The sequence below is a fragment of the Strigops habroptila genome, chromosome 11 (assembly GCF_004027225.2).
Source record: "Strigops habroptila isolate Jane chromosome 11, bStrHab1.2.pri, whole genome shotgun sequence".
Classification (NCBI taxonomy): Eukaryota; Metazoa; Chordata; class Aves; order Psittaciformes; family Psittacidae; genus Strigops; species Strigops habroptila.
This window is the reverse complement of record NC_046360.1, coordinates 26,003,723-26,026,348: the sequence shown is the minus strand read 5'-3', so window position 1 is coordinate 26,026,348 and position 22,626 is coordinate 26,003,723. Positions and strand designations below refer to the sequence as shown.

Below are 22,626 nucleotides of genomic sequence, written 5' to 3'. Positions count from 1 at the left end.
CCTCAAGAAGACCAGCTAGGTCAGAGTGGTCAAGCTACACAGTTGGAGCTGGATGATCCCACCTGTAGCAAGTTAATAAGATTGTTTTGCCCACTTTCATTCCAGCAGGATGTGTTGGCTATCACCCACATTCAGGAGACACTTCAGAGGGAGGCTATAGGGCTTCCAGCCCAGAGGTACTTACGGTTTTCCAGTCCATTGACTTTAACTTTGCTTAGGTCTAGCGGAGCAGCAACGCCCACAGTGAAAGGGCTTTTAGGGATAGGATCACCACCATAAGTTACCAAAACCTTCATTGGACCCTAGTTGGAGAATTTACAAGTTAGCTCAGTTCCTCACTTCATACAGGTAGTACATATACCAGTACATAACCACTTCACCTAATCCATTGTAGCTGACCACAGCAAAACTTACCGGTTTATGGACTCTCAAGCTCTCATCCCTTCAAAGTATTAAATGTTTTTTAATGCAGGAAGAGAGAAAAAGACAGTTCTTTCCAACATCTAATTAGACTATATTCAAGCTGCTTGGCAAAACCTCCAGCTCAGGCTGGCTCCCATCCTCCCGGCGCTCAGACCCGTCAGCTGAATGAATGTCCCAGTGCTCCAGACCAGGTATCCCCTTCCACCACACAGAGAGGCCAGGCCAAAGCCAAGCCCACAAAGAGGCCATATTATTACAGCATCTGAAATACCAGGGGTTTAAGCTATACAAGTCAGAAAGATTAATGCTCTTGTGTATTTTGGCTGGAATACCACACAGCCATGGCAAGCTCCAGCCCCATGATGTGTGCTCCTTTTATTCTCTCCTACCGCAGTCCATATTTTAGCTATATTCACTGTTTGCTTACTTTTCGTTCTTGGCCGGTTCAGCTCCCAAGTGAAATAATCATAGATGTTTCACGCAAGCTAGTGAATAGCTTCCATGATTACTCTTGGTTGTTTTTAGAAAACACACACACGGGTAGCTGTAGCAACACCACGAGACAGATAAGGCTGAGTAAACAGCATTAAACCAAGGCTTCTCTGCTGCTGACACAGCCCCTCAGGAATTTAACTACCTAGTCTGTCCTCCCCCTGCTCTGAAGAGTCAAGAGTCTCATTCACAAGCTACTGCTTACGAACCCAAGAAAGAGGGGGTCCAGGAATGACCTACATGCTCACAGCCTGGAGGGACAACAAGGCTACTCTAATTGCTGTGCAATCTATTTCCATCTCCTCTTTTTAACCATTGCTTTCCAGCCACAGCTATCTGCAAGCATCTCCTGTAAGTCCACAGCTCCTCCTTGACCCAAGGTAGTCCTCCAGATGGAGGACCAAGTGGAAAGTCTGGTTTAGGCATCCTGACTTGCCTCACTTCTGTTTTTCATGTGTAAGATAACAATCTGTTACTGCTCGCACTCACATGCACGGAGTTCAGACGACTTTGATCCCTTCTGTGTACCAACCCGGACTGAACAAGCGAAAGCTTCTCCAAAGAGGCATGCCAGCCACATCCTGAGATCATGCAACTGCTTTATCCAAAACCAAACGCTAGCTCTATGGTGCTTCCAAGAATGCTAATCCAGCATTATCAGTTAAACAATGCTGCAGTCCTCCCTATCAGTCCACTTTTATACAGCTACAATCAAGAAAGCTGGTGCAGATGACCGACTAGCTCATGTGTTTGTTCAGTGGAATAAGAGCAGCAAAATGCTTTCATCTTGGCACTACAGCACCTACGTCTTTAGAAATACATGAGATTTGTGCATTCTGGCATTTAAGGGCCCTCTACAAACACGGAAGCACAGCATAAGGAAAAACACTTCTAGGCATTAGCAGCTTCCTCTTTCAGATCTTAAAAGGTGTTGCTAGGAAGCATCTTTGAACAAAAAAGAGTTAGACTGAATTAATTTCCAACCCAAGGGCAAACCTAAAATACAGACAAACACTTTGATGCATCTAATCTGCAGCCCAGCTTCCCTCCTCAGCACCGACTCCTCCACCTTCCTATGGGGGAGCTGCTGTACCATCACCCAAACACTGTGCTTTTTGTCCCTGCTCGGGTTTACGCCACAGCTCCTTTGACAACAGCAGCTTGCTGAGGGGCAGCACACACAGCCTGGACTCTGCAGGACCACAGCAGCCCAGAGCAGCTGGTGCAGCAGCCAGCTCCACTTCAGACCCGGGAAGGTTCACCACCTTTCCTCTTGAACTGATCAGCTGTGGAATGACAGCATGAGCTGTTTGCTACTGCTTCAATATCTCACTTCTTCCCCGAAAATAAAACAGCAACAAGCTATCAATAACTACATCAGAAAACTGCATTACTGCTTTCCAATCCCAATTGTCCTGCAGGCGTTAGGGATCCTGGGGAACAGGACACCCTGGCAAGTTTTATCTGCTCATTCCTCTGTGCACAAATACCAGGGAGGGAGGTTACAGCACTATGGCAATATGATTCATTCAGTCTTATATTCCTACAGGATTCAGACATACCTGCTGTATTGGAGTGTATCTAACAGTGTGGGAATAGTCATAGTTATCAATGATATCCAGATCTGCCACTGCCTCTCCCGGCACTGGGCTGCTGAACTGCACATCCAGCGGTGCTTTTCCAGCTCCCTTGGTGAACACAGTGAAGTGCGTTGGCTTGCCATTTTCCACACCTGAGGAAAAATGTTAATTCTAATTTATGCAGAGCTTGCACACAAAAATTCTTCCCAAGAATATTTGGTACCTATAAAGCCCAGTCAAGCAAAATGCCAAGAGAATGGAGTAATTTCCAACCACCTGGCACCCCACGCTGATGCATCCAGACTGCATCGCTGCATCTCAGCAATGTTCAGCCAGGCAGTGACTACCCCACAACAGCTCCTTGTGGTCCAGCACTGGCCACACCATCTCAACCCAGCTCTCACCAGTTTTGCTCAGTCCAGGTCCTTCAGCTTTCACTTTGCTGGCATCATGCGACGGGTCCACTTTAACTCTGAACGGGCTGGCAGGGATTTCCTGCAACAGATACATATCTCTAAACATAACAACTCTTCACTAGCCAAAAAGCTAGACAGATAATCACTTTAAGACACTGCTGCTATAACTCCAGCACCAATTTGAGTACACTTTCACCTCATTTAAACACAGCTGTAAACTGCCACAGCCAGCTGTTAACTGGCACATGCTCATTGACCAAAGAGCAGATAAATACTCTAAAAACATCAGGCTGTAAAATGAAGATGACAAACCTCTCCTGCGAAAAGCACTTTAATAGTGTAGCGCCCAGCGGCAGGTGGTGCATACTTCACTGTGAACGTATCATTAGCATTGTGGATGATGTCAAAATCTATGTCTTCCTCTTCATCACTGACCACACGAGCATCACACTTAATTCCAACACTGACATCACCTAGGAAAAGCAAATGGAGGTTATGCTACTGGACAGTACAGACATTGCTAGCCAAACAGCCAGCACATTCCCATTTCCAGTAGTTGTTCAAGTGCCCATGTTATCTGATGTAACAGATCACATCACAATTCATTGCAATGTTCTGCTTCCCAAGGTTTTTCCATGAAACAAGGAAAACCAGCATGAAACAGTACATAATCCCCTCCTTGCATGACCTATGGTTCAGATACCACTGCGACAGCCCAGCCTGCCTTTACCTTCTCCTGCGTCCGTGCAGTCAACAGTGAAGTGGGTTGGCTCATTTGCTTTCAGGCCAGTTCTCTCCACGCCAGGTCCGAACACTTTCACTTTCTGAGGGTGACTCCCTTGACCTATAAGGACCTACATGGATTCACAAGGGTCAGAATCACACATCTGTGAGTGTTTGAGATCACAGTTAAGTCAAGAGCATTGCTTGGGCAGAGGCTATAGAAAACTGTACCAAGGTAAGAGTGAATTGCCCTGATTCCCCCAGGCTGCAGCTTGACTGATAGAAGACGTGTGAGCTTGTTAAAACAGAAAGCCTTTTTCAAGAGGACAAATTCCTAAAACAAGGGAGCAGAAGGACATACGCCCTTGAAGTTCACAGAAGGGTTTTATCATCCTACTTGTAATGAGAAGTAGTTGTGAGCACGAATGTCCTACTTGGCAAGAACTAGTAATATCCATCTCTGTACTCACCCTGAAGGGGCTATTGGGCACATTGGCTCCTCCCCAGACTATAGAAATTGTATGCTTGATTGGTTTAACTGGCACGTAGGAGCAGGTAAACACACCATCAGACTTGCCCTTTATCTGGATATCGATAGGGTTTCCTTCTGCATCCTAAAAAGCAATAATACAGAAGGTTCAGATACTTTAAAAGTGTTTGTAATGTTTGAACAGCCCAAGACTGTTCCAAAATGCGGTGTTGGGTTTTTTTTTTCCCAGAACTGCAGCTCAGAAATAATGAAGAAACATGCAAATCACACTCCTGTTAGATAAGGAAGACTTCCACTTGCTCATTTCTAACACCATCCTACAACACATATTGTAACAAGCTTGCCTGAAATTCACAGGCTCAAAGACACTTCAGGTGCTTCCAAGTGACAACTCCAGGAAATTACACCTTGCTTTGCTGAGGAGATTTCAAGTAAAGAAGCAAAGCCATGTAATGTCACATGCCACAGAGAAGTCACCTTGTCTTGAGTTAGGTTTGTTGCCTGACTACATTACACAGATCAAAGCAAAGAGCTTTGAGAGAATTACACATGCCCAGAACTAAGTGGTGTGTAAGTGAGTAGAAATACTTAAGGCATTTTTCTCAACAGTATTAAAGCCCTTTTGCTGAAGTTTCACATGGCTGCCTTTGGCTTTTTACCTGTGCATACATCTTCAGAGGCGCTTTCCCAGCATCCTTGGTTTCAACTGTGAACTCAGCAGGATTGTTCACTATACAGCCAGTCCTCTCCAAGCCCGGGCCATAAGCTTTCACCTAAAAAAAACCACCCCATGAGTCTTAGCTTGCAGTTCAGAAAGAGAAGTAAAACTAAGCAATTTATTTCTAAAGACCTTCCCACAAAACCCATGAAGCATGGGATACAAGTAGAGGCTAGTGTGAAAGTTGAGAATTTGGACTAATTCAGCAAGTCTTCATTACATTAAATCAAAACCACAACAGTGTTATTAGAAAAAGCTGAGTAACATCTGACTGGAGCGTGGCAAATTCAGAGCTTTACACAGAGGCAACTTACAAATCAAGCCTCTTACCAGAAGCCTTCAGAAACATCTCTACTGTAGTTATATCAAAGATGTGTTATGCATGAGTGAACTCTTTCTTATACACTACCTTATCTGGGTTGAAGTCTCCTGAAGCCGGTCGGATGAAGGCCATGTAAGGGCTGTCTTTTATGTCCTCGTCATCGCACATGATGTGCACAGCATATTCACCAGGCTCTTTAGGCCAATACTTCACATCACACGAGCCATCGTTTTTGTCGTCACACTCAATTTTAGCCTGAGAAGGGCCTTCTATAGCAAAGCCTGAAAAAGGAACAAGTAGGTTCCTCGTGTTAGGTTTGCGTGGCTGCTAATTTAACACCACTTCCCAAAACTGGTTTTTATAAGCCATAATGAAAACTGATGCTCTCTGTCACCCTTCTTCAGCAATATAGGAAATAATCCATCATTCCCTTCTACAAATCATCCCACAAAACCATAGATTAACACTCCCCATCACACATGTTCCTGCCCCTAGGACTTGCCGTTGATACTCTGATACAAGTTTGTGTTTAGACCAAGTTTTACAGACATGTTCAGGGTTTTTTTACTGCTGGCAAAGCTATTGTTTCTCATGAGTTCGTTGCTAGCATTGCAATTCATAAATATTTCAGGCAAACTAAGTAAAGTAACATACCAAGAGAGCCAACTTCTGTGCCAATGGACTCTACCACAAAATCAGCTGATTTGCCCACAACTCCCTCATGCAGTCCTGGTCCCCAGGCTCGCACTTTCTGAGGACCTGCTTCATGACCCACTTGAACTTCAAAGGGACTACAAGAGAAAAGCAAAGCATGGGATTAGAAATAAGGACAAATACAGCATCCAGGCTTTTCCCCAGGCATTTTAATGAGGCTTTACATTTGATTTTCCAAATTAATAGATGCTATCATGTGGTGGCACAGTGCCCAGCAGACTCTCTATAGTAGAGACGTCATCCAACCCATCACATACTTCCATCTTGCACCACAAATCCTGAGTGTCAAATACTTGGCTTGCACTGCTTGCTGTAGCCCTGGACACTAAAATAACAGATCCCTTCAAAAACTCACAGGAAAAACCAAGCTGCATGATCCACCAAGTTTTATTGGGTTTTGTATTCATTATTTGGGGTTTAGCAAGACTGATGCAAATCATTCTTCAAAGCCTTCTCAATATAAGCTGCTGCAGCCCTAAAATAGGCTGTAGATAAACTTTCACAGCAACTGCTTGCTACTAACTTGTCCCCCAGAGTTTCTTCAAAGGTCAGCATTGCTTTAAAAGCCCACCAACTACACAACCCATCAAAGGGCATAAAACTCAAAAAAGCTGCTTCTAACTCACCTTTTTGGGATGTTGTGCCCACCCCATGTAATCGTGACAACGTACTTCCCTGGGGTAGATGGATAATACTCAAATGCATATACACCATCCATAAAGCCTTTTTGTTTCACCAGCTCCTCCAAGCCCTCTGTTGAAAGATCAGTTCAGCATTAAACTTAACAGCTTCCATCCTGCTTCCAATTACTGAGACAAGTTCATGTTTTCTAGTATTTATTTTAGCTTGCAAGAATAAATTTCTTCCACCAAAAAAAAAGAAAAGGTCAGGTTATAAGGGAAGTTAGTTCTAGTTGCCCTCTAGGACAAAGACAGCAAACACTTCCAGAAGAAATACAGCAGAAAGTATTTTAACTTACCAGACTTAATAGATTCCCTTGTGTTTTATTTTCTTAGTCTGCAGTATGATGCATGTCATATGTTAAAACAAAAAAGCTTAACATTTGTCAGACTTTGCAACCACAAGTATGCAGGGAATGCCTACTTTTCATTTTCTTCAAAATGAAGAATTTAGGGAGAAAAGCTTAATACACTAAAATTTACATCGATACGTCTGGGTTTTTTTTCCCCCCTTAACCGCATTAAGCCACACAGTCAGAGCACTGTGCGTGTGGAGGAGGTGAAGGCAATACAATGCACCTTTTAATGCTGTCTCAGCCGGGGGGAGGTGACTGGCTCACAAGTACAACGCCAGCACAGCAGCTCCCCAAGAGCAGCAGGATGGCCACCGCTGCTGGCAGCCTCAAGAGCCAGTGGCCACTGGTGCTCCCATCACCCCAGCCTGCCACAGCCCAGGCAGAGGGCCACATCCAGAGCTCAGGACACAGCAAAGGACGTGGGGACGGATCCTGGTGGGAGGTCTTCATGTTAGCCTACAGGTTTCCTACCCTGCTCCTGAGCCCTAGCATTCAGTGCAGCCAGAAGTGCTGCTCTGAGCCACTCCTAGCTTTACGAGAGCAGGATTTTCACCCTGCCAAAGACCTGGAGCATGACTTACTCCCATGGATCAGATGAAGGAACAGTGAGAACCCATAAAGCTTGGAGGCCACAGCAGGCCGAGGTGTGGATTTTCCCAGTTTTGCTAACTAATATGCATTAAGACCTAAACGCAGGTGTAATCTTACCCAGCCCTGCAGATCAAAACCTTCACACTAAACACAAAGTAGCAGAAATTTGGCTTTTTATGGTGATACAAAACCTATCAGGCCATTATCTCCTTGCTGCTCTTCCTTTTTGCAGTCTCCACTTCCCCCCCTTCTCAAAAACACATCCACAGCACAAATTCACCCCAACACTTACTCGGTCCCTTTACAGTCACTCCAAGATCTCCACTCCCCGCCGCTCTGGTATCAACCTTGAAGTCAGCAGTTTCCCTCATGCGGACACCCTTGGGCTGCAGACCTCTGCCAGTGGCACGACACGCGTTTGGATTGCAGGCTGCAAGGGAATTTCAGACATCAATACTGTCTTTCATTCTCAACATACACATAGCCTGGCCAGCCTGCAACAACCTTTAGATTAGTGTTGACTCAGGACAACCACAGCTTAGCTTTCAGCACAAGTTTTAATGCTGTAACACTTCAGGCAGACTGTCAGGAGTCTGCACAGTCATTGTCTATGTCCCATGGCTTTTGGGCAGTAGCTGCAGCCAAGCAATACTGACCCCCTACAAGGGCTATTCTTTAGAATTAAAGCAAATGCTGAAGCCCTGTTGCTTTCCAATTTGATGCCAGTTATCAATACAAAACTTTAACATGGCTATCACATACAGATATTCACCATACTAGGCACAATCTTCTTGATGCCTTTTGCATTGGGAGGCACACTGCAGCATGGGGTGAAGCTTCCCTTTGCAGATAAGCCCCCATGAACTGTATTATTGTGCTGTTCTTTTGGAAGCACGTCACTGGAATAATTGCTATTCGTAGAGCAGAGTTCTACACGTGCTTCATCAAGAGATGTCATGTCAAAACCGCCTGCTTGTTGCAGCTCACACTTTCAGAAGCAAAGCCATCAAGCCCTCTGCAGACCAAAGCAGCCATGGGCAGAGGCAGTAGGTTACATATGGCTGAGCTTAAGCTTATGCTTGAGTCCTTTACTCCAAGTGCTTCTCTAGGCCTGCAGAGTGGCTACATAACTCAGAACATGCAGTTATGAACAGTTTTTGTTACACAATCCCAGCTACCACAGCGTCTTCAACTCCAGAAACCTGAAGGGTTTGAAGAGACTTACAAATAATGACAGCTTCCCAGCAGTGTAAAGCCAACATGCATTTCCCCAGAACACACCGTGCTTACAGCAGGAGCACGAGTCTGCCAAGCTCATTAGATTTTCACTCATTTCAATAACAAGTTTTATCCTCACCCCTGCAGCAGCCAACATTGCTCCGCATCCTACACTGGATGGTGTAAGAAAAGATCACATGCCATCTGTTAGCTCTGGAAACTCAGTGGGGCATAAAGAAGCGTGCCCAATGTGGAGTGGGAACAGCTCACAGAGCCCTTGCACAACTGTGTCAGGCAGCTTGTGGTTAAGCCAGTTTCTCTGACAGGGACACACACCACTTGCAACTTTCTTCCCCAACCCCAACAAAAACAAAAGCCCTTTTGGCCAGGACAAGTTGCAGGCTAGAAGCTTACAGAAAGCACACATGACGAAGCATCCTGCACACCTCTTACCAACTATGAAGCCATTAGCAGTGAAGTCCAAAATTCCACAAATGGAGGGTAGCTCAGGAGAGATGAGCAGAGATCTAAAAGCATAGGAGCACGTAAGGGTGGAACAGAAAGCAAGTTAGGTGTCAGTTAAGGAGGAAAACAGTAAATACAGTCATTTGAGGAACAAAGGTGGAAAATAGCAAGACACTGCATAGCTGCATAAAACACTTCAAAAAAATATAAAGGGCAGCTTAATCGGAGGTCTAGGCAGAAAGGAAACTCTAGCAACAAAAGCTGTATTACTGTTAGCACTGTTTTTCCCTGTGAATACCCAGGTGACCCACTGAATCAGGTCCAAGGTGTTGAAAGGCACAGAGGATGTCCAAGGCAAGAATAAGCATATTCTGTGATCACACCCAAGGAGAAAAGTGACCATCTACATTTAGGTGCATTTTTAAAAAGCATACCCTCTCCAACGAGAACAGTGCAAGGAGTTTTGGGAATTGCCTCCCCAGCAAAAGTCACTCTGACAATGTGAGGACCAGCTTGAACAGGTTTGTAGGTGCAACGGTAGACTTGGTTGCCTTTGTCTTCTACTGCAACTTCAGCAAGGCTTCTCCCCTGAGGATCCTCCACTTCCACGTTCACGTCACCCACACCAGCACCTGCAAAGGAAATAAGCCCAGCTGAGCCTTGGCTTCCCCACAGCAACACACATTGCCTTTAGGATCATAGCCAGCTCAATGCACTCCGCCAGCCATCATCTGCTACCATTTCTAGGCACAGCCTAAATGTTCAGCTTCTGCTGACAGCAACCAGACATTCAAGTGGGGAGAGGGCAAGACAGGATAGTGGCATCTCCATGAAGCCATCAAACTGACAGGGTTCTGCTGCTCCAGCCGCAGGGTTTCACAACAGTATTACAGTACTGAATACACATACAGCCTGGTTTACCCTATTGCTACCACCATGTAGCACCTCTGTCACACAGTAGCCCACAACTTTACCAGTCAATTCAATTTTTCAAGCTTTGAAGTAGTTTAGATTAAGAGCTTGAACAATGCGCATGATGGTCTGGACAAGGATCCTTCTCTAGTGGACTATATATATTCACTTTTGTGACACCTGCTTCTCTCACATCAACCCATCATGCAGCAAAAACAGTTTTCCAGACACTTCCAGAGGCCAGACATGTCTTTACATGATTCAGACCACTCCCTCTCCCAATTAGAGGCTGAACATAGCACTTCCCCTCACTGTAACCACATTTAATTTTATTTCCAAGCACCCTTAGGCAGAAGGCAATTTAAAATATGCTACTCTGCATATTTTGGTGTTTAAATACTTCAAGTAACTGCCCTAAATAGTTTCACATTGTTCTAAATGAGTTAGCATTTGTAGCATCTTACTGACTCATTCCTCCAGGCTACAGCATTGGCCTAATAACAGGCATCAAGTCAATTGATGGAGATGCCCTAATGAAGATAGTAGCCCTCTAATAATTACAACAGAGGTTGAAACCAGTTTGCCATTGAAGTATGAACTCAAAGCAGCACTGTGGCAGGTTCTTTCTGTAAAGCTAAATACAGACCACGTGCGGCGTTTACAGTTTACTCACAGTTCATCCTTCAGAGGTGGGCATTTCACATTCCTGTTTAAAATGAGTTTGGGGAAGAAACCAGCCAGAAACTTGCCTGCTGTCATTCAGCAAGTGCATGGCAAATTTCTGGGTAATGCTTAGCACTTTCCTGCCCCAGCTCAGCTCCATACTTCAAATGTTTCATATACAGCTGAAGTCTCCAGAGCAGCCTGGCTGTTATTTCACCTCTGAACTTGATGGGTCTGCAAATCCTCATCCACTTTTCAGTTTGTTTATTCCTCCAAGGCTTAGGTTCTCCTCACGTTTGAGAAAGCTGCAGGATTTCAGCACTCATTCATCCTGCTTACCTGCTGTGTAGAGGTCAAAGTAGGTAGGCTTGTTGGCAATGTTCCCTGTCGCCTCCAGTCCTGGTCCCTTTGCTGTTACTTTGCTCGCATCTCCCTGGGCTTTGTCAACGTTCACTTCAAATGGGCTCTTGGAGATGTGCTGCCCAGCAAACAGGACTGCAACCTAGAGACAGACAGTGTCAGCTCCGACCCACCGGGCAGAGGCAGAACTCTGTGTCACTGCCACATAGCCAAGCAGGGGTTCAGACATCTGCATTCCTAGCACAGAGTCTATGCCTCAGAGGCGACAGAGACCATCCATCCCACAACCTTCATCCTGTCTATGCAGCAGAACTGCTGGCCACCTTCTTGAAGTGGTGATGCTTGAATCTGGATGTGCCAGTAAGAGGCAGATCACCACCCAGTGAGGAAGTGGCAGCAGAAGTTGCATTTATCTTTTCAAGCTGGCTGTGGGGACCAGCCACTTGGGCTAGTGCCAAGCAATGAGATCACCCATAAACCTGCTTCTGCAGGCATCCTGGGACAGAGCTGTGGGGGGAACCTTCTCTGCACAGCCCTTATGATGCACAGTATCATGAACAAAGAAACACCTTATACTTTCCTCTTTGTGTCTGTGACAGCTCATAAAACCGGCTTAATGAGCTGCAGGAAGTGGCCCCACGTGAGAGGAGAGCCAGCTGCAGCACCTGATACCCAAACACCCCCTGTTGCCCCTTGAGAAGGGGGCAGACCAATAGCTAGATGGAGAATTAAGGCCACATCAGGTTACATTTCTTCAGGATGCCCCAAGTGACTTACGCTGCCAGTACGCAGGCAGCCATCAGGGGCACATGTTAATAACCAGGAGAGCAGCACATTTAGCAACAGTATACTGGTTTTTGACACACAACCTACCTTGTGAGGTCCAGTAACCCTTGGCACATACTGAACTGAATAGGTCTTGTTTTTGTCACTGGACGGTGTTATCTTTGCCTAGGAGAGAAAACACATGCACCATTGAGCTGTGCCTACACACACCAACCTAAGACTTCTCTGGGTAGCGCTTGGTATTGTGAACCATTTCCAGAGCCAGACTTGTTGCTGTGGGAGCAGGGATCCTTGCTGCCTCCTCTTCTCATACGGAAAACCCCCACTGGTTTTGTTTTTACATGAGACAAAGCAAACTACCTTCTCCCTACCCCAGCCCCTTTCGCTTGCTGTTAATTGCTCTACTAAGGCAGGCCAAAACTGAGGAGACATGAAGTCCAACATACAGCTGTATTTTTCTGGAATGTTGTAACATGATCAAGTGGAGCACTTGGACGAAAAGTTTCTATAAACATTAAAACCAGCATTTTAACTCAAAATGATTCATGGCATCTAAATAGCTGCTTTAGTCATTCTTGCAGAATGAGTAAGGGCAGACAGTGATTTAGTGATGTATGTTATCTAAAAACATAGATACTTGGCTAGTCAAACTAAACCACCACAACTACTGGACATTGGAGTTGTGTTGCTTAATTGCAGATAGTGACATTTTTTTCAAGTTCATCCAGTAAGGCAATTATGAGGAAAATCTTCAGGCTTGCACTTTTGATAGATAGTATTTTGCAATTTCCTTTTAGATTACTTATCTGTTAAGACCTCACTTGTGAAAGATGAAGGTTACTGAAAAAACTTCAGCATTCAGACCAGCTTTACTTTTCCACACAAAATATTTAACATACATACCTCCTCTCTGTTTCCTTCTGGATCCTCTATGAAGACCATCAGGTCTCCCTGCCCAGCACTGATGGTGTCAACTGTGAAGATGGCAGGCTGCTTCACCATGTTCCCATGAGGCTCAATCCCTGTGAGAAAGACACAGAGCTGTACATGAGCTGCTGCTACAAAACTCAAAAGGTAGTTTGGAGGCTACCAACAAGTGTCCAACCTGTTCTCCCACACAAGCCCCCAGCACCAGCTGTCCAGAGCATCGCGCTCACAATCATCCCTGCTCTTACAATACCAGCATTTGTAAAAATTGGTTGAATCCCTGTGGCTCAACCCATCTCGGGATCTCTGGCCGAGTCAGGAACTCAGCTGGCATCTGGTTTCAGGTGAAAGCAAGTTACCCCGTTTGCCTGAGCAATGTATGGAGGGTAAACTCCACAGCTTGTGGGCTCCCAACTGACACTGAGCAGCATATGTGCAGTAGGAGCTGATCTCTTTCACACAGTTAAATGCTGCAATGGTCCTGCACTGCCGGAAGGGCAGGTAAGGAGGGCAGGAAATAGATTTTAGGAAGCTTTTTGGTAAAGGTGCTACCCTAGAGCCAAGGGTGAAAGATTTTTTAAAGCAAGACTGTTCTTACCTATACTGGCCCATTTTATTTCACTTTCAAAACTCAACTGTACAGGCACTGCTCAGATTTATTGTTCTTTGAAAGCTGCTCGAACTACCTTGCCAGAGTGAACGCTGTACAAATGGCATGCAGGAACCTTTCGAAACCACGAAAATCCTGCAATTCAGTGCCACTTCCACTTCGCTTTTAATCAGCATTTCCTTATTCCTCAGCACAGGGCCTGCTACAGCAAACATGTACCAGCAGGGTTTCATCATCTCCCTACATGTAGCCCCAGGTTATGACACCTGTCATGATGCTGTCAGACTGAGTGGGTGGAAGAACTTCCCAAAGTTGCTGGTTCCAGACTAGCCCAAACACATATACCCTTCCGTCCAAGGGAATTACTCGCTGGCTTATTCATAAAACCGTGGGCACTACTGCTCCATCGCACAATTAGTGGAAAGTGCAACGTCTGATAGATTATAAAGGAAGTGGTTGTGAACAACAGAATTCCTGAACTTGTTTATCTTCAGAAAACAATAACTTGAGAGCAGTGCAAGGAAGATCATGTTTTTACTAGGAAATCTGAGCACTTTGATAAGGTGTTAACAATTGACATATTCATTCTTTCAAACTAAGCCCTAGATTATCATCTAGTTTAAACAGCTATAAATTCACTCTGTATATCTTCAGTCCACCACACAAGCATTAGGATATGGTATTCGAGTTAAGTATCCCTCTTTCTGCAAGCACAACAAGAAGGATAGCTTATCCTCAGCAGACAGCTTCAGCCAGGACAGCATTAGTCACAGCACTTTCTTATCCTACATTGCATCTTCTGGATTTTACTCTTTTATCAGAAATTTGCTTTGGTGGTTAAATGAGAACTCATAGTGCATCAGCATGATGATCTGCATGATTCTGCACAGCACCTCTGCAGGCTCATTTCACATCAGGTCTACACACAGCAGTCCTCAGAGTAAATCACCACAGTGTCCAGGGTTGTAAGCTACCACTAAGACTCCTGATGGGAGGTTACAAGCAACTTACATGGAAAAACAATAATAAACAATGCTGAGACTGACCCACTTCATACTTGGCAGTCACCTTTTTCTGGAAGCATTAAGACTGGTTACTCACTTGTCCAAAAGACCTTGCCCAGTTTGGTAGTGAGCCTTTGCTGCTGGAGTCACCTTTCATTCTGACGTATGTTAGCAGTCAGAACTGCCAATTACATTCAGTGACTCTGTTTTGGCAATTAAGTTTGAGAAAACACCAATTTTTCAAGAAGAGCTGCTTCATAATTGACATTACAATGGCTCCAGAGCACTGTATGCATGAAAGCAGATGACAAAGTAATTCCAGTTTTTGAAAGAATATGAAAATGACTACAGCCAGACTTTACAGATTGAGGCAGATTGATCAGTCATTTACACATTAAGTGGAGTACAGATAGTCTATACATTCAGGGTCCGACAAATGTGTCTATGTACTGTGGAAGACACCAATGAAGGACATAAACCCCAAGCAGTGTAAGTGCTAAAACCCGCTTCTGACTATAATGACTGCTCTTCAGTGCACAGATAGTGTCCATGTCCATTCATTCCACTAGTAAGTCTCAATGGAAAATCACGCTTAAAAAAAGAAAAAAAAAAAAAAGATGGAATGGAGAACAAAGTGTAATGTTTAAGTGATGTCTTGCTGCATACCAAGCATATTAAAGGTAAAAATGTATTATTCATTCAGTTGTGATTGTATTCCAATCTAGAGTAGACCACATCAGAAGTTACAGGAAATTATCCATTTAAAAGGTAAGTTAGAAATAAGAATGCCTATGTAGATCTATAGTTGCATAAGCATCTATGGGCAAGTCCTTCCAATTAGCAAACAAAGCCTTTACAACAAAGGCTCAGCACCATCTAATGTTTGAAGTGTTACAACCCACCTTTACACACTCACAGTGCCAGTTGAAACAAGTAACTTACTTAGAATTAGTCTACCCTAATACACATCTGCCATCAAGTCTGGGAAACTGGAGACTCAAGAGAGCATGCTCAGACACACAGATGTAACGAGGTTTTCCTCTTTCAAGGAGTGCTTTATCACAAGAAGCATTCACTGCTAGATCAACGACTGTCAGCAGCAATACTGCTGGCTTAAATTTCACACCAAGGTTGTTGTAGCCCCGTACCAAGCTACTTCTTCCAGCTGTGGACTGCAAAGCTGGCAGCTTGCAGAACAGGTTCAGAGACTTTGGAGAATTTACATGTTAGAACTAGGAGTGTCTTTTGGACTATATCCACGTATTTCTGAAACTAGGCACCACACCAAGAGTATACAAGTGAAACTTTGAAGTCAGTTACAGTAGGTCTGGAGTTCAACACAAGCAAAAAACCCCACCCAGCTTTCTGAAGAGTTAAATGCTCTGTGCAGCTTAAGCTCACCAAGTCCTTACCTCTGCCATAAGCCCTTGCTTTCTTTGGATTCAGTTTGGGCTTTAAAGGAGCTCCTGGTTTCAGCTTGGCTTTGGGGAACTGGGACAGGTAAGTCATTACAGAGTGTTCATCCACATCAGGGTGGATAATTTCTTCAGGGGTAATAACCTGAAAGACAGCGCAATTAAGTATATTGTACCAGTGCTTAGTTACCGCATGTCAACACAGAAACACAGCTATGACACAGTCTTATATTTCAAAACTCCCACATGCTATTGCAATTTCTTACATTTATTTTCCCTTTGATACACACAGCACCATTTATTATCTCATGGCAAGATAATAAAGAAGCTCATTATGGCCCCAATGTGGTTTGGGGGCTTTTTGTACATTGATTATTACGGGTTCTCAGGAAACCGTGTCAAACTAAATGATAGCAAGGCAAGACGATGGTAGCTATGTTCCCCCAAAAAAGCAAAATAGGGATCATTAAAACTGAAATAAGTAGCAATTCAAAATCCTGTGTGCTAGAGCTCTGAACTGCAGTGCTTGCAAAGTGAAACTTGTGCCCAGCCTCTTCTCCTCTCCTGCTCCCACGACACTGGCTGCTCCAACAGTTTCAGAGACTTCAGCAATTCCATCCAACTTTATCAGCATGAAAACAATCCTGTTTGCAAATACATTGTTCTCTGTTTGAAAGTCATCTTTGCAGGTGATTTCCTAAGCCAGTGAGGGTTGGTTTTTTTTAACTGTGGAATTCAGTGCGGCGAAAGAAACTCACACCATGGACTAACAGAGCAGGCACCGCTCCACGTGCACTTCTTTCCCCACCCTACATGCTGCAACACCAGTTGCCTTCAGCAGTTCACCTACACAAAATCTTACAACCAGAGCTCTGAAATGCAATGGCGTGTTTCATTACAGTTTGCCCTTTTTCAAGCAACTTCATATGAGTAAACTGTAACCTTTGGAAGCATCCAAGCAACTTCACCTGCTTGGCTCAGTTTAAAATGAAGCTAGTCACAAGCACAGAGCTATGCGCTGTGCTCCCGCAGGCAGCCTGCATCCCAGTGCCCGCACAGCCTCACCTGTGGCACACCCAGCCAGTCGTCCGCCTGCTGCATGGCTTCCCGAGCATTGTCTACAGGCTTCTTCGGGTCCCAGGTCTCCCAGTCGGGGCACAGACCTGCAAGCACATTTCAGTTATTAGGAGTTATCTGCAAACGAGCTTCCCTCGCTAAAGAAACCAAGCACAAACTCTACCACTTGTATTAAACTGCTATACAGAAAGACATTCAGAACATTGCAGAAGTAGCCAAAACAAGATGACGGTGTGCTGCTCACTGAGATGATTCTGAGACAACAGCCAGCATCTTCATGGGCCTTTACAGCACAGGCAGCAACAGCAACATCAGAAAGACGCACTCTGCCTATCAACTTAAGATGTATAGCTTGTCAGTCAGCCGCACAACTGCACTGCTTTAAATTTAAGCTGCGCAAGACACCACTCTAAATTCAGGATGAATACACCTACCCATCCTTTATGTTTCGCTGGTTCTCCTGCAGCAAATTGGGAAAACAAAATTTCAGTTGCTTGCTATAGCACCCCAGATTGCTTTAGGTGAATGTAAGCAATCACACTAGCAAGGCTGTTTTACAAGAAGGTGAGGAAACTGTGCCTTATTCACACTTCATCACGTTACTCGCCTTAAGTAGCACAGCCTCAGCTTGCTAAACACTGAAGTTTCAGGCAGTGTACAGCTTCTGGCTGCTCTGTGCTCCCTCTGCAATCCTATTACAGCAGAACACATGAAGCCTCCTGCTGCGCCCTGAAGTTGAAAGGTTGTTGGCACTTGCTGTGAGAACAAGTCTTTCTTGCATTTAGAAGCCAGCATTTGCGCCTTTGTCCCTTGCACCCAACACAAAGCTTAGACCTGGCGCCTCCAATAATGCAATCACATTCTGCTTTAGGCCAGTATTTCTCTTGGCCAAGTCATTTACAACTTGCTGCTTCCCACAGCTGGCCTCTTTGGACTCAGGTTTTTGTGAAAGCCTCGCTCCCATTTCCAGCTCAGCAGCGAAAACCTCCTTCATGAGAACAGGAGAGCAGCCATGAGGACCGCAAGCAAGGAAAACACTGACCATCAGAGCAAAGGACTTACCTGGAGCACAGCTGTCAACAAGAGCCCCCAGTGCTTTGCCATCCTGCCAGTTTTGGTTGAAGTTCGTGATTGGCAAGTAAGGAATTTTGTTCTGGATCCAGCCCAGCAGCCTCTGCTTAGGGGTCTGCTTCTTCGCATCATCATCACCTTCATCCTCCCACACTGGCATGGAAATGGAGTAGTGGAGGATAAGGGTCCATATCAGGCCAAGAATCAACTTCAAGTTTCCATCAACTATGGCTTTACTATCTGGAAGACAAAAGACATATAACTGTTTATTTCCCACCCTAAAAGAAAGAGGCATGCTTTTAAAATACTGCACCTGCACTCACGGCCAGGTAATCAAGAACAAGAAAAGTGACCCCGGTCACCGCAGACACTTGCTTAAGCAGACACATCATTCTTCATGCCCTGCATTAGACAGGAGGGAAGAAAGGAGGCCAAGGACTCAGTGCTCTCCAGCTGTCTTGAGAGCTCAGCGCTCTCCAAGGGTCGTGTGACTTGCCCTTGAAGCTTTACAACATTAAGCTTAGAAGAATTGGCAGTTCAAGTTCTCTGGTATTTTGCATTTGGATGATAAGTGCCACCTGTTATTTTTAATGGCATTTGTATCTTATGAAAGAGGCCAAACAGCATGTGATGGAGTTCACAAGAACAGCATCCCAACAGGGGTGAAATACCCCTAAAAGCACCGTTTAGGAAACCACATATATATAGAGCAACATGCCTCCTCACACACAGCATAGTTTGCATTAAAAATGATACGGAAAAAAAAAATACTGTATGATAAAGTCCAGGAAAACCAAAGTTTGGAATTAGAACAAAAACAGTTATATCATGACCTATGCACAAATAGCAAAGTGGACAGTGGAGGTCCATTGAGCATTCTTTGCACCATCACACTCCTGCCTGCACAAAGAGTCGTCCCTTCACACTACAAATGCAGAGTTAGAAGAAAAGGAAAAGCCAGCTGTGGCTTTTCCATGTTAAGCTCTAGCCTAGCAAAAGTTTATCACCACAACAGCCATGCTGCAGCTCCACTTTAAGGGGCACCATGCAGCTAAGTCTAAGGCTGCCAGGTATCAAGATCAGACTGTCATAAGAAGCTGTCTGAAGGGGCAGGATATTTTTCAGCATTAGTTTGACCTTATCAAGCAACCTCTACAGTTTTGTGAATACTCTTGCAATTTACTTTGGTTTTAGTGAGTGACAAATTGAATGCACTCCCTTTGAGCTTGTAGTTGCTACTCAGGTTGTATTACACTTGTAACAGCTTCAGTTTGTCCAAGCTCACCCAAACCAGGGCTCTTCCACAATGTTTCAGGATGCCCTCAGTCTGACTGATCCTTTCATTCACAGCAGCAGGTAACAGCAGAGCTTTTTTCTGTTTTCTCCTCCATTTCAGTGAAAAGTGTTGCAGAAACCCCTTTTTAGTCAACAGAAGCTACATGCGACCTGGAAACTTTTCTCTGCTCTCCAGCTCCTGGAGCAGATGCTGAAGTAAAGACAAGTACAGTGGTATAAACTCACTTTCATGGCACCTGAATGCACAGGGATCTTACTGAGTCCTAGCTAGCCAAAGAAAAGTGTTCAGTACTTCAATTGCCTACTCCCGTTCAAATTCAGAGTGTTAACAGGTAGACAGTCCTCCAAGCTGAGCCTCACCACGCCCAACATCCACTGAGCATGCCTTACTTGTGCCTCTTCAGTTACAGAAACCACAGCAGCAACCCAATACCATCTTATCAATAGAAAAAGATCTCCTGGCTTTCAAAACAAGTGATTATACAGAATAGCCACCAAGAACAGTAAGCACCAGGGTGTGTTCCCTTTAACCCAATGTTAGGGTGAAGTAGTTAATATTTACATGGTTTCACAATAGGGCGGTATGTCCTGAAGAGATAATACTGTAACTTCAGACCTTGAAGTGTGTTTGGCCTCTCTGGATAGTTAAAGTCTGGTTTATACTTAGATTTTACGTGCATTGGGTTTTTTTAATATCAGTTTTGACAAATCTTACAGGATTATGATAAATGTCTGCCACTTGACTGCTCACTGATGATTTCACATCCAGTCTGAGATACACAATAGATATCTGTAATTAAGCCCTGCTGGGTTTTAATTACAGGTTTCAAGGTAAAAGTCTGCATCACACAATAGTTTGTCTCCTAGAAACAACTAAACACTCCTGCTGTAACCCATTTCCCCCCTCTTTGCATTGAGCTGCAAACAGGTCAGTGGAGAGAAGATGCTCCCTTGCAATCTATTAAGAAAAGCTTTCTTGGAAGAACTCATACTGGAGCAGGAGGCAGAGCTGCATTTTACATGAGAAGGAGACCCAGTGCCGTGCCGGCAAGCTTACCACAGTGCCTGAGTTCTGCAAGCTGGAATTAATGGCTGCAGCATGTAAAACCCAGACTGTCGGTGTGAGTCCCCGTGCCTGCAGCACCTCCATCCCGCATCCCTGCGGCAGGACCACCCGCTCACACCGCAGCACTGCAGCGTACAGCCAGCTACCGCATCCCTGCGCCAGAAACACCTCCGAGCTTCAGTTTCAAATTTACACTGACATCGGCATTTTTACCGGAGTGGACGCAGAATGATTTAGTACGCTACAAGTAAACTGGTTTCAGAAAGCCATCCAGCACTTTCAGGGAGGAAAGCCAGCGGGACAGAATCACCTCGAGCACACTGCTACCCACACGTTACTTGAGATAAAGAATGGCTCGTTTCATATTTACAGCACATAAATAATGTCTATAAGGGGACGCACTGCGGTTACTGCAGCAACCGGCTGCATGCTCAGAGCTTCCTTCAGCACCCCATCACCATCTCTGAAGGCACGGCTGGGCAGTGGTCCTTGACCTGGGGAAACAGAGCCTGTATACAAGACAGCTTCAGATCAAGAGCAAGAATATCCCATCTCATCAGCCTTGTCCAGAGAGGCCAGCCGCAGACCGCTGCCCCAGGGACAGGAAAAGGCCACCGCAGCTCTTCCTCCCTGGGGCTGGTGCCATCCCCACAACTGCATGCTGTTAGCACAGTTAGCAAGCTCTTACAGCCTCCCAGCTTCCTGACAGGCATAGGGATCTCATGATGTAATTTTTTCCAAGCCTGCTTGTAGGAGGGCTTGTCTGCTTTCATTTGGGGTGGAGGGAGGAAGAAGAACTCCTGGGCAGGACAGGAGACCTTATCAGCACCCAGCAGAGCCGCCCGCGCTCCCTTCCCACAGACACCCTGCTCCCAGCTACAGGGGATCCTACCAACAGCTAAGCCCTGGCTCACAATCCCTACCATGATATAAAAGGACCCTCCATGGTGAAGAAGGGACCAGAGTCCAGCCCAAAACAGGCTTGGCTTCCAAGCACTGGTATAAAGCTCAGCTCCACCTGAGCATTCAGCCTCTCCAGAAAAACCTCCACTTTACTGCTGCCTTTTTAATTGACCGAAAACATTCAGTGCATTCTCCTCAACGTCTCTTGGGCATTAAGATCAAAGTGGCACCCAGGAAGAGAAGCATCCATGAACGGGTCCTGCACAAGGAGCACAGCGCTGGCCCAGGGAACCCTGAAACCCTCTTAGTACAACCAGATTTGCATCATCCCCCACCAGCTTTGAGTGCACACTGCCAGTGTAGTACTGCCAAGGTTTTAGAACAGTGGAAAAAAAATGTGTTTCCAATGACACTTAAGCACCAACAATCATTACTGCAGGCACTGCTGTGTACCCCAGCTCAGCTGGTTTTCCATTGGATTCTCCCCATTCCTTCAAGAATGCTTTTTCTGGCCATTCCCAAAGCTTCAAGACGCTTTTTCTGGCCATCACAGGCTGGAAAATGGATTACATCAACAGCAGATCTTGAAACGATGCTTTCCTACTACAATTACTTTCAGGCATACTTATTACTCACACCACCTATATTTTGTAGCTTTACATTGCCTTTCAAGCTATGTTTCAATTGCTCCTGTGGAGCTTGTAGTAAAGTTACAACACAGAGATGGCACACTTGTGGTCAGTGCTCCAGAACCACAAGTCGAGGAGGACGCACCTTCACCATCAGCAGTGTTTGGCTTTCAGCTTCAATGAATTAGGTAGATGGGAACAAATTGTCTGCTTTCAGCTGAAGTGAAGAGTGTGTGTTTACTCCATGGCACCAGGCAAGTTTCCGCAGATTAAAGGATCCTCTCCAGGCAGGCGACAGCCGCCGGATCCCTGCCTTCCCGTGGCTTGGAGGAAGCGAGCTGTCGCATCTCAGCTGCCAAGATAATTTAGTGGGGCTGAACAAATTCTTCACAGCACCACTGCAGACAGCTTTAATGTAACTTCTTTCGGAGAAAGTGTAGTAATCTGCATCATTTGCTTTATTCACATTACAGTGCTTATGTTGACATCTGCAAGATGCACTCAGATGCATGCCGGAGCACACTCGCTCACTGTTTCACTGTACCCAGTAAGAGATGTGTGCTTTGAAGATCAAAGTTCCTGCACAGGTGAGTCACACCACTGCACCGGAGCAGGATACCTGCTGACAACCATCTCACTTGTACTTTCAAAGGACATATGTTTATGGGGAGCCCAGGCATGAAGCAGGAATCCATCCATGCCACAGGGCCTCTCACCTG

At 45.2% G+C, this 22,626-nt stretch overlaps 1 protein-coding gene across 4 annotated transcripts in view; it reads right to left on the bottom strand.

Moving 5' to 3' along the window:
- The window catches only part of FLNB (filamin B), a 71,569-nt gene that overhangs the window by 29,154 nt on the left and 19,789 nt on the right, over nucleotides 1-22,626 (bottom strand). For all 4 annotated transcript variants that reach the window (XM_030501064.1, XM_030501066.1, XM_030501063.1 and 1 more), the window contains exons 2-19: nucleotides 18,005-18,253; nucleotides 16,931-17,028; nucleotides 15,863-16,010; nucleotides 12,813-12,931; nucleotides 11,997-12,074; nucleotides 11,103-11,265; nucleotides 9,623-9,820; nucleotides 7,798-7,935; nucleotides 6,505-6,631; nucleotides 5,819-5,955; nucleotides 5,252-5,445; nucleotides 4,784-4,897; nucleotides 4,105-4,248; nucleotides 3,642-3,765; nucleotides 3,224-3,384; nucleotides 2,900-2,990; nucleotides 2,478-2,647; nucleotides 185-302 (exon numbers count right to left, since the gene is read on the bottom strand). In XM_030501064.1, coding sequence (XP_030356924.1) covers nucleotides 185-302; nucleotides 2,478-2,647; nucleotides 2,900-2,990; nucleotides 3,224-3,384; nucleotides 3,642-3,765; nucleotides 4,105-4,248; nucleotides 4,784-4,897; nucleotides 5,252-5,445; nucleotides 5,819-5,955; nucleotides 6,505-6,631; nucleotides 7,798-7,935; nucleotides 9,623-9,820; nucleotides 11,103-11,265; nucleotides 11,997-12,074; nucleotides 12,813-12,931; nucleotides 15,863-16,010; nucleotides 16,931-17,028; nucleotides 18,005-18,253 — 2,571 coding nt within the window. The remainder of the gene's footprint in view (nucleotides 1-184; nucleotides 303-2,477; nucleotides 2,648-2,899; nucleotides 2,991-3,223; nucleotides 3,385-3,641; nucleotides 3,766-4,104; nucleotides 4,249-4,783; nucleotides 4,898-5,251; nucleotides 5,446-5,818; nucleotides 5,956-6,504; nucleotides 6,632-7,797; nucleotides 7,936-9,622; nucleotides 9,821-11,102; nucleotides 11,266-11,996; nucleotides 12,075-12,812; nucleotides 12,932-15,862; nucleotides 16,011-16,930; nucleotides 17,029-18,004; nucleotides 18,254-22,626) is intronic.